Below are 12,756 nucleotides of genomic sequence, written 5' to 3'. Positions count from 1 at the left end.
CTCTCTGTGCAATAGGATGTCACACACGGTCATTTGTATTCCATATTCTGGCCTGCATCTTATCTCGTAGGGGGGTAGGGTCTTGAGTAGGCAAGAAAAGTTAAAATTCTTCTTCACTGGCTTGAAAACCATTTTGCCTAAGAAAGAAAAGGTGTAACCCAGATAGTAATTAACTAAGTCTATTCAGGTTATGGATAGCTTCCTGTATACCTAATATTTAGAAAAAATTTCTTATTCTATCTGCTGGACTAATACTAATTTTCTTTGTGTGGCTGGAGTGATCTTCTGGGTCTTTCACAAAGCCCATGGTGGCTAGGCTGCAGATTCTAAGATGCAATTTCAATGTTGATAGGTAAACAAACACAAGAAAAAAGAAATGCTTCTCTGCTTGGGACCAAATTACATTTCTGGTTCTCCAAAAAGGTCCAGGCTGAAACTGTATGCTCTGTCTTTTCAAAGATTTATAAATAATACATACATATATATATATATATATATGTATATATATATGTATGTATGTACATACATATATATATATGTATGTATGTACATACACACATATATACACACACACACTATTCTTCAAGTTTTGTTCATGGTTCCCAGGCAACACAAAGGCAATCAAAAATAAAGGAATAGCTCATAATTTTTAAGAGTTCTGATAGCTGGTGTTGAACTTGTCCAATCATGATTGTAGAACTGGACAAGGAATTGCCTGGACTGATGATCACCTCTTTCTTTCATAGAGTTTGGTATTAGGCGTCCACATTACTTATTTTTTTGCTTCTGGCCCTTTTTATTCTAGAAGAAAGGTATTTTTGAGGGTGGTGAAAAGAGAGACAGACAAGGCTTAACGCTCACGGAAATTCAGAATGTTTTACAGAATTTGCCTAGTGTTTTGGCTCATCAGGTACTGTGGTTCTCTTACAAGCCACTCTCAGGTTTGACTAAAAGGAGGGCTCTCAGAAGTATATACAGGAAGTGCCATTGCTTAGATCTCTGCTCAGTGGAGACAGGGATCTGCACAATTTATGCCTTTAATATATTCACTCAATCTGATCAAGTCCACAGCACTTAACGTAATAAGATATTGGTCAAAGATTGGGACTTCTAGGCCTTCAAGCACTTCTGGACAATGCAAGAACCAATACACAGACAAAATAAACGACAGTCTACAGTCAGGGTTTTTAAAAAATCGTAACTCTTAGGTGTTATGACAAGAACGTTATGAGGACAGATTATTCCAGAAGTACATTCTTCAGCTGAGGTACTGGATCCATCCTGCTTTCAGAGATAAGATTCAAGAACATATAAAGCCTAGGTCTGAACCTGGGTGATAACTCCTCTTGTCATAAGTAATACATGTATCATTACTGGTCTTCTGCCCAGCTCTGGATTTTCCAATCTGTGGTGTAAAATATTTTGATTTTCCTCTAAGTCATCCAAAATCAAGACCTAGATTCAGTGTTTGCATTCTACAAATACATTCTACATTTTTATTCTAAATCAATTTTGGTATCAAATCTTATGGAGTATGTTAAATGTATGTTAAATGGATGACCAGCTCTATAGATTAAGGAATGGAGCTTTCAGTTCAGAGAATCTCAGAGATGGTGCATATCAGTCCTGTCTCTTTTGAAATGAGGTAGCGCATACCATCAAATTTTCAGCAGTCAGATATACATCTGTGAAAAACTACAATTGCTGCCCTTTCGAATAAGTACACAGGTAGATTTAGCAAATACTAAAAAACCTGAAATGTCAGAAATTTAAATTTCTGCACTATATAGTCCCATTGTAACAACAGCCCTGTTATCACAGTGAACAGCCATGAAACCTCACATTGGTATTACACGTACAGGGGGACGATTATGTCTAAAAGTTTTGAATCTAACTGTTATTATCTAATGAACACACTTAAAGGAGAAGTGAGACTTCCTATTACCAGTATAGCAGACTTCAGCTGTGAGGCTTCCTCCAGCCCCTACCATGCGTATTAGTCTGCATTGCTTTCTGCCATCCATTGTGCATCTGACAGAGGACCTAAGATAAGTTTCCCAGAGTAAATCTGTAAATATATATATATATACACACACACGAACATTTGTGTGTGTGTATATATATATGTATGTATAAAAAATACATATACATGTTCATGGCATGTAATCCAAACTGCACCATGTTGATAGCTATCCTTTATGTTTTTTAGCTGGATACACTGCATTTTAAAATGTTTTTAACACATTACACATTAAATAAAGTTGAGGTATCACAAAGGATTTTTTTGTTTTTTTTGGTAAATTAATGAGCTTCTTTCACTTCTAGGTGAAAAAATGGTAGTGGCCTAAACTGAGCTGAAATAAGCAACCTCTATTTGAAGAGAGAAAAATAATAGATGATCCTTCTATGAATTTACCTGATTTAGAGATAAGCTTTCATATCTGTGCAGTGTATCCAGGCATTATTTTAGGAGAGATCGAATGTTATTTACACATACAATATCACACAATACATGAACCACGTAAAAGGAGTGGAAAGCTCTTATCAGAACTATCAGAACAGGATCTGGCTTAAAATAAAACCAGAATAAAAGGAAAGAAAGAGCAAACAGAGTGTAATAATATTAATTACTGTGGAAAGATACCCAGAAAGTTCTCATATGGGATTTAAAGTTGACATTATTTCACTTTGCACAGGGGTCAGTCAGAGTTTTTTGTTTGTTTTAAGCTCTCTCTATATACACATGCATATATATCTGTGTATGTTTATACTGGTAATTACAGTTTTGTTTCAAATCAGTATTCTTCACTCACTTGTGTCCTTACTACAGTGCTATCGTTGTGTACTAAACAATCTGTCCTGTGATATTTCATTACTCTATTAAGTGTACATTTTAAAAGGAATGTTATAGTGAAATGATTGATTAAAAGAGGTGATTCAAGCTCACAAGAGCCCTTCTCCAAGTATGATATCCACATTACAGAGAAAAGTCTGGAAGGCCTCCACACTTTTGTAGACTGCTCTTATCTTCCCTGCAAGAGATCACTGAGCCCTTATGCTCACAATACTAATGAAAAACAGTGGTTATTTTCTCTTCTCTGGGCAGTTTGCACGCATTAGATGCTTTATAAGCATTTGTGCAACTCCTCTGTTAGATTATTGGCAGCAGACTAAAAAATGTATATATTATTTCAGTAACTCCGGTAGCTCAATATTCTCAGAGTTCTAATTTCATAATTTTAAGAATAAATTCCTAGGATAAAAATCAAATCCTGCTTATCACATGATACATGTGACCATTGTCTTTCTGAGCTTATGTGCTTGATAATAGCATTTTTAAGAATTTTTGTGAGACTAACAGAAGTCTTCAAAGGGTACTAACGACAAGATTTTTTTCCCTCTGATCTAGTTCACTGAGCTCTTATTCAAAATACCTTCCCTCCTTTTGCTAAGTACAAACCTCCTCCGTGACTCCCTTCTGCCCCAAACACATACCCTTTGGGTCTGACGGCCAAATTTACACCTTGTGTTTGGTAGAAGGAGATATGCTACGTCAGATCTACTGTCATCCATAGTCTCAGCAAAGATGTTCTCATACATTTTTCATCAGTGTATGCTCAATTCAGATTTGACTGTACCAGCAAACAGTAAAACGAAATAGTTACCCAAATCCAACCTTCATAATCCTAGCATTAGCCAGAAATCTAGCCATATACCTAGGATAATAATGATCTTCATGGCACAATGGACACTCTTGGCAAATTTCCAGGGCCCTGAAGAATAAGAGTTACCATGCTACAGTCAAAACTAAGTGCAAAAGTCAGAGAATTTGTAGTTATTTTTATTCTCCTCTGTAGGAGGATCTTTCTTTAAAAAGAAGGCAAATTGCTTTCTGTTTACACTGGCTGTAATAAAAGCCTGCAGCTGAGCAGCCTCGTCCTCACTGCAATTACAAGGAGAAGGCTTTCATGGTCTCTGCTCTAAGACTCTGAGGGCCTCAGTTGGCCTTTTGGCCACAATTTGATCATCCTTCTCTTTTATAAAACCTTACATTACGCATTACATCTCCAATATCTATGAGGGTCAGCGTATGGGAAAATGGTTTAATAATTAAGTTCATGCCCAGCCCTTGCAGATAATTAGTTTTTACAGACCGTTATCTAAGAGCCTATAGACCAAGGGTTCTGATTCAGCAGATTACTTAGGCAAATTTTGAAACATTTATTCTGAATAAACTTAAACAGGCAATAACTTCAGGCATATGGAAAAGTGCCTGATCAGTTATGAATGGACAGCTAAACACTTTAATGCATTAAGACCTTGATTTGGACATTTGCATTTTGTCAATCTGTAAAGCAGGAACACCGAGCTGCTCTTCCACAGCAGCTACCAAACTGCACGCATTACCAACTTCATGAAAAGGGAAAGCAGTATTATTTTTCTTGGGATTTTCTATTTTATTTTATTGTTTTAAGAGCTATTTGAAGTACAAAAAACTTAATACCGCTTCACTGCATGCTCTATTCCGCTAGAGGTCAGCCTGCAACAGAACCCCAAGCAAAGACGGGAACGGCTGCACACTGGTAGCACTGACATTATTTTCTTTCTCTATTTTATCTATTAAAAAAGATTTCTTCAGAGCCATAACTTAGATCTCACACTAAAATGGAGCAACAGGAAGATATAATGGTGCATTTCATTTATGAATGACCTATAATAAATTACTATGAAGTATTCCAGGTGCCAAGCGAGAGAATGCTTTGTCTGCACATGAACTATATTTCACATACTTTAATTTGGCTGACACATAAAACTCATTTGACATTTTGCAGGTATTTCTTTGAAAGGATATTTGGTTCTTGTTGAGCGTTAAGGTATGGAGGTGGGGTAGCCTGGGTAACAGAAGGTCATTTCCGAGTAGATTGTTGTCCAAGATCAGCTCCTCCAAGTAACTGAATGTTTTCAGTCCTTCTAGTGACCTGCAAACGACAAAGGCAACAGGAAAAATGATACTCCACTAAATCAGGGAGGCCATTATGAGCTGAAATAAATATTTTAACCTTCCCTTTCAGGAGTGGGAATAGTTTTGGTTTGGGCCTGTCAGGCGAGTGAATGACAAGAATTAGTGGCAAGGGGAGTGCTGGCACTGCAACACATCCTTCACATGCTGGCAGGATGAAGGATGGGGGTCACTTAGTGAGTAGCCAGGATCCAAAACAAAAGGCTTCAGATATGGGGCCTGCAGGATGAATTTGTCAATGTCTTGTGCCTTCAGGCACCCAGCCTCGCCTGACCCTAACCTCCATTCCCAAGATAAATAACTCTGTCACAGTTCACCTTCATTCCCTGGACACAAATTTAAGTTGTCATCCATCATTTCTGCCAAGAAATATCATACCCCGCTAACAATAATAAATACAACTTCAAGTATCATTTCTTAGCAGTTACCTTACATGCAATAATAGGAAATGGAGAAGGGATTTTTTTTTTTTTTTTTTATTAACCGCTTAATTTGCTTCTGCTCGAGTCCCTGCAAACAAAATAAAATGTTCTCTACAAAATAAAATGCAGAATTACTCCAGACAGAAAAGGCATTTGCTTTCTTTCCAGAACTTACTGTCCTATTGTCAAGCCACAGGTCAGACGGCAGAGAGCAGCTTTAAAAAAGGAGCATTTCACAACATGGAAGTACAGATGAGGGGTTGTAAATAAACAAGATTCTGGAGGTATTCATTCCTCCGAGAGCAAAGTACAGGAAAAAAAAATTAAAAGGAACGCTTCAGAGTCTTGTTAAAGCATCTGTTCCAAACCTGACTCTTAATGCCTGCACATTCCAACAGGAAAAAAACCCACACATTAATCTAGTAAGACGCATGGTATACAGAGCATACGCACAGACACACATTCACAGCTCATTCACCTACCAGACACCTAGAGATATGCTGAGATTGCATGACTTGACAGCTGATCTACTATGCCTACCAGTGGGAAGATCATCACTGTATCTCCTGGCTGTTTTATAAAATGTGATGAATAAGGGAGATGCAGTCTATACTATTTATTCACTTTCCAATGACATTTATACTGAGGGGATTTCCTCCCCCTCCCCCAGTTTTTGGCAAAGATCAAAATAGAGCCAAGGTCTCTGCTAGAGAGTTCTGGAGGCTGTTGCTACTGGAGGAAACTACAAATATTATTAGAAAATATGAATTTCAAATTAGATAATTTAACATTCACTTGGCCAACAAAAACAAGATACAATTTTTGTCACTACAATTTACTGAGCATTTAAAGCACAGTTTAGAAGGTTCAAACAACATTTTCTTCCTAGAAAATCAAGCTTGTGACCTTCAAACTGAGTACTGCACGCTAAATTATCAGTATTTAGAAGTAACATGTAGCACAACACTTAAACAGCATATTTCATTTGAAGGACTCCAAAGCCCTTCAAGCCCCGTTTACTCTGCATTCTGAAAGGCAGGTGTGGAGTGACTATTATTAACACCATTTTGATACCGGGCAGCCAGACCTCAAGAAAGTTTGCCAAGCCTATAGTCTATGGCACATCTACATTGCTAAGATGCTTTGAGATAAAATTTCTGAAGCTGCAAGAACAAAATGTTGGCATAAGCGTAGTTATAATGAAACAACCACTGCAAAAACAGTCACACTTTGTGCACGGGCCTATAACAAGCTGTTTCGGAAAAGCTCAGTTCAGCCTCTGTAAGCCATCCACTGCGAGAGTACCGTGCTAGTAGGCTGTGTCAAGCTAGCTATTTCAGCAAAGGTGGCCTAACTGACTCGATTTTGCCAAAGTCAAGATCAGAAGAGTGATCAGCAAACATCTCAGACATTTCGATGCTTTCCTCCCAAGTACCTTTAAAAGGGAAAATAATCCAGGGGAAGTAGCAGGGAGTTTATCAAGCTGTTATGAGTTTTCATTTCAGTTTATTTGACAAACCTAGTTTAGCAAATTCCCCTTAAACATGCTTCATTATATAAATAGTGGATTATTTCCAAACCTCACATTTTAATGTAGGACTTTGACTTGCCAAAAGAGTTCAGAGAAGGCCACCTCCTTGTCAACACCACAGAGCCTTATGGGATGTTAATAGGTCCTTTGTGAAAAAACATTGCTTGGGCTCTGGTCAGTGTCAGCATCAAAATACACATTGTTCCTGAGTTATGTTATGCAAACATAATACTCTTATCATGAGAATCAGCAAATGGTTGGCAACTGGCAAGGAGAAGAAAGCGCACATCCAAAACTGCTGCAGGGGAGGCATAAAACAAAATGACAAGCCATGAAGTGGGACAAAAGGCCTTGAAACACTAGAGGGAGTTGCCTATTGAAACAGCCTTTCTTTGAAAAGCTTAGGCTGAATACAAGGGTACTAGTTTCATAGATAGGCAGAGAAAATTGTGCGCAAATCTCCTTACACCTGTCTGGTTTTGATAATTTTTGCCATGTAATGTTATTAGCTGCTCAGTTAAAAAGGAGCTGTGTTACACAGGGGGTTGCTTATTAATTGTTGTTTTCATGTCATCAGAACAGTGTGCACTTGGTGATTTAATCAGCTAAATTCAGAGCCCAGGGAGGTGGGAGGGGTTGCCACAGTACAGAGGGAGAGCGTAGACATTAACATAAATTTACATCCATGTGCTATTTTGCTATTTGCAGAGTTCCGATTTTTTCATCTTAAACAGAAGAAAAAGCTAGCACCAAAACAAATTGGTAAGAAAGTTAGTAAAGTTTAAAAAACAAGAAAGAAATGAAAAAAGTATTTACTACCATTCACTGGTATTAGCTACCAAATACAAAACAAAATCTCTGTCATCATAATATATAAGGAAACATTTCCCAGCAGGGAACTGAAATATTTCCTCTGCGATTGCAAAGCCAAAGGTCTATGTCCAGTCCACATGATAGATTCAGTGCTGCAAACTTTAGCAAGTCACAATTTTTGTGTGTTGCAATTTCCCATCAGCAAATGAGAGATAACATGACCTACCTAATAAAGGATTGCATTAGCGAATTAGTCCATGCAAAGCACTTGCAGAGCACGAGGTAGAAATCTGCAACGTACAGAACGCTAGTATTTTTATTTTCCTCTGAGGGCAAGACAGTTACAGTAATGTATTCGAAGTATTTTCTTGTGAGCACATTACAAAACAGAAGAGCAGGAGTCTGCACACAACATAACAAGAATCACACAAACACCCTAAAACAGACAAGCAGGTATTAAAAAAAAAAGGAGAGAGAGAGAGAGAGAATTCCCCTGAGAAGGAGAACCACCTTAAAGCTAAGCCTGGGCCGTTTTCTCATAACGCACAGCAGAAAAATTGTCTCCCCGTACGAGCACCCTGAAAGCAACACCCCGTCTTAGCACCGCAACCGCAGCGGCGCGGACGGGGCCGTGGCAGGTAGCCGCGGATAAGGGTCTCGGGGGCGTCCCGCAGGTCGCTTTTTGCCCGCTCTGCTGACACGAAAGCTGCCCATTATCTCACCCACAAGCACCATCTCAGTTACCTCATGGCAGGGCTCACACTCTGCTCCCAGAGGAGAGCAAGTGCTGCCAAGAGATTTCCATTGCAATTTCCAAAGTCACATCAAACCGACAAAACATCACAACGTATTCAGCTCTGCCTCATTCAAACAGAAAAAACTTTAAGTTTCCACTGTAATTAACCCTATCCTCGTTAAGATAATTATGATCAAGCTCCCTGTCACAGCTAATATCACAGCATCATTGCCTATGGCTCACGCTTTGCCCTCATTAGCTTACAAAAACACTGCGCTAAACAGGAAAGTGACTCCCTCTGCAAAACGACTTAAGATGTTCTGTAACCAGACAGTAAATAATCCTTTAGAATATAAAGGTCTCAGAAATGTCATTTTATCCAAGTCCTTCAGCTAATCAGTATGATTTCTTCCAGCTTTCTTTTCCATAATTCATTCATGATTTGCAGCAAAGTTTTAATCATAGAGGAATGTCAGGGCAGAGATTTTTTTCTGTACGTGTACGCATGGCAATTGTCAACTACACTATTCCTTACAGTCCCTCCGGCATGATGGGGATTCGCTTACAGTGAAACTAAAGAGCACCTCTTCATTTCGGTAATATTTGACAGTGAAGACATGAGATTTTAGAAATGAAAAAAGGCAGAAGTCTCTCAAATAAATGGACAGACCTTGGTACTACGCAGTTGTCCTTGTCCACAAGAACAATCTGTTCAGAAGTATATTCCAAAGAGAAAATGTTCCTCCAGTTTTACCCCACCCCTCCATTAATAAGACAGCTGACTCATTTCTAATGACTTTTTCCTCCTGTTTAACAGGAAAAGAGAGAGCAGTTAACAATATGTAAATGAGAGAGTTTGGCTTTTGCCTTTAAATTGATTTGTACTCTGTTGACAAGAGATAGCCATTAACAGAAGTTAAAGACAGAGCTGTTACAAAAGAAAAGCTTTTTAAAATACTTCTTCCCTTGCCTTTCATGCTTTAACAGATTACAGAAGAGCCGAATCAACACGAGAACCCTAGTACCAGATAATTTCAGTATTTAAAGAATATAATTGTAATTTCCATTTCCAACACCTGCCAGCCAAGGAGCAAAAAGGTGGGGGGGTTTTTTGTTTTTGTTTTTTGTTTTTTGTTTTTTTTCAAAAAAAAAAATAATGAATTACAATTCAAAAACCTGCTGGGCTTAAAACTCCATTTTGTAGTAAAGCAGAGAGAGGTTAAGTGACTAGCAAAAGGTGCCCTCAGCAATTTTCTAGGAGAGAGGAAATAAAGCCCAGAGCACCTGACTTCCAGTCCTATGACTTAACCTCAACAAAACAAAAAAGCAATAGATAAATGCTATACACACATAAAAACATAACATAGACACATATAATTTTAGATTTTGCATGATTTCTTGGGAACATGAAACATCATTTCAGCTTTACTTGTTATGATTCCTTCCTGTTCAAATTTAAATTCTATTTAATCTGAAACATGTTCTCAAATAAGGTGGGAGGGGTGGAAGCCCCTTCCAGTTCCATTCGGGAAGGGATGGGCTTTGGTGAATCTTCTGGACAGATTTACTTGGACTGAGGTCTTTGTCAGAATGATACTCACAAACCTGATTTGGGGCTTCTACTTGTAAGTAAGAAAACAAAGAACCCAGTTTTAAAGAAAAAGGAGCAGAGAGATTTTAATTCTCATGCCAGACGTAACACCTCTCACTATTATAAATCACACAAATAATACGCATTGACGCTCTGCGCATTTCCTACCCACTAAGCTCTTAGTGTGATTCTGATAAACTACAAGTAAAGCATCGTAAAGTGACCTTTACACCATCCAAGCATAACAGCTTTTCTTTTCTGCAGTCATACTTGGTGCGAGTACCCCTTTTTATGCATGAGAACCCATCATCCTAAGACAAGGCAGAAAGCAGTAAGTAATGGACAGTTCTGATGCGACTTTTGGACCATGGAGTGGGGGGAGAAACCCCAGTGGGTGTCAAGAAACCCCAAAACCCCAGCATTACACCACCTAAGAGTGATTTCAAGCAGGCAGTTCTCTGGTTTCAGGAAACAAATATAAACAATGCTGGAGAAGCCATTTTTTCCCTTGTATGAACAAGTTCTCCATCAGGAGAACTTTTCGAAATAGTCTGTGTGCTGGCCACTGTTTCTAGCATGGCCAGGCCCCAAGTTGGGCTATAAAAGTCACCAAGAAAACAAAGAAAAAAGAAGAGGGGGCTCACACAATTTCATTCAATGAAGAACAAGCTTGCCAATGGTACTAAAACATGAAATGCCCTGTTTTGTCTAATATGAGAGGGAATGTTAACATTTAGAGAGAGCAGTTTGCATCAGTTCCAGTCAATCTCCTTCCAGCTTTCTGTTGCTGGTATATTGAATATATATATATATATATGTAAAAATTATACTGAAAATATATTGCAAACATCTGGAAGCAGCTATCTGAATAAAACCTAAGGCAAGCCTGTGAACATGGTCAGCAGAAGAGAAAATGGGAAAAAATGAGAAGACTAGAATCATTAAATACTTATCCTTTATAGTGAGCTACTGAGATTAAAACTGCATACTTAAAATAAAGCTTACAGAAAAGAAAAAGAAATGTTTCTCTGTAAGGAAAAATTAAATCTTTGTCATGAACTGGAGCCACGATTAGTTTCTGAGCCTTTTTATCTTGATGCTTGTATGCAATTCACAGATACAAAAGTGCATATCCATCCCTCGCTCCTTCCCTTTCCTTATACACAGAAAGCATAAAACACAACCAGGGAGACCCTATAACCAAAGACTATAAGGAAAACGTCTTGCATGACAACAAACTGGAGCTACGTAAGCACTCGGACATTTAAGTGGTGGGGAATCATGAAAATCCAGCATCTGTGTGTGTTTTTATAGTCTTGCTCTGAGCCTTATGCAGCAAATTACATTGCTAAGAAAAAGTCAAAACTACTGAACTCTCCTGGGCTCACAAAAACCACTCCCATCCCCAAATCTCAAAGAAAACAAAACTAAAAAGACAAGAGTCAGTAAATAGGTAGACAGATAACCAAGTCTTCTGGATGCCAAACTTTCGGAGCTTGCAATTTACATTTTCAAATCCTTCCCTACAAACTATTAAATCTAAATGCTGAGATTTTGCTATTAAGAAGCAGCTCCTCAAATGATGTAATTATCTGAAAAACAGCAGTGCAGATTCATCTCATCTATCTGTAGGAGCCCAGTTATTCCTAATTCCTTACTTCAACTGACAACAGATAGGTACTTCCAGAAGGTGCATCACACCTTCAGGTGAGGCTCAGCAAAGTACATACATTTGGGAAGGATGAATTTGTCCAATAATTTCTAATGAAAGGAGAAAAATTTACAACACTAATAAAATAAGCTGTTACAGTTGTGGCCCATAAATAGTGCATAACAGACCTGGTGAAATAAGCTACAAAACCCAAATACAACGTTCAATAGCTCACAAAAAACATACGATTGTGAGTCAACCATTCAGACGTTTAACCATCATTCTCTCCCACCAAGACTATACTCAAAAAAAGATCATTTATCATTTATTTTTCTGGGCTAACTCTAACCACAAAGCTGACCAGACTGACTGGGATGGGGTTCAGTTTCTCCTCTAATGAATGTCTTAAAGTCTCAGATTTCACTATGTGTATTTAATACAACATTACTCAACAAGGAATCCCAACAGCAGCGCTCTAGCTTTTCCTGCATTTTAGGCTTCCTTTTGCTGATTTTTTTTTTCTATATTACATCTTTAGGATGTATATAAAACACACTGATGTTTTATACAATGTTACTGTTACAATTCTGTGTAAAATTGTTTAAATAAAATGAAAATTAGTATAATAATATAGTCTGCAGCAAGCAAGATTTCACATAAGACAAAATATTCTAAAATGATACCAAATGGATCAGAAAATGAGGTCTTAGTCATCTAATGATCAAATAACTATCGTGTAACAAAATACATTTTGAAAACACAGCTTAAAATTACCCAGTAGATAGCTAGTGACTGTATACATTCCCTTTTTATCAAAGGGCACTCTGTACAAAACACCACTAGAAAGGAATATTGTTAAAGTTGGACTGTAGTGACTAAGTATGGACTTAAACACTTTCTGCTAAAATTTCTTGAAATTATTCTGTGAAAAATAACAAGGTTGGAAGGATTGAGGAAAAACTTGGGATGTGTCTCTTGATTCATTCGCCTTT

At 37.9% G+C, this 12,756-nt stretch overlaps 1 protein-coding gene across 3 annotated transcripts in view; it reads right to left on the bottom strand.

The window, feature by feature from the left end:
- LRMDA (leucine rich melanocyte differentiation associated) overlaps positions 1 to 12,756 on the bottom strand; it is a 684,050-nt gene that overhangs the window by 300,366 nt on the left and 370,928 nt on the right. For all 3 annotated transcript variants that reach the window (XM_062580504.1, XM_062580506.1, XM_062580505.1), the window contains exon 3: positions 4,848 to 4,979. In XM_062580504.1, the coding sequence (XP_062436488.1) occupies positions 4,848 to 4,979 (132 nt within the window). The remainder of the gene's footprint in view (positions 1 to 4,847; positions 4,980 to 12,756) is intronic.

This window comes from Rhea pennata, chromosome 7 (genome assembly GCF_028389875.1).
Source record: "Rhea pennata isolate bPtePen1 chromosome 7, bPtePen1.pri, whole genome shotgun sequence".
NCBI classification, from domain to species: Eukaryota; Metazoa; Chordata; class Aves; order Rheiformes; family Rheidae; genus Rhea; species Rhea pennata.
This window is presented reverse-complemented; position numbering and strand designations above follow the sequence as displayed.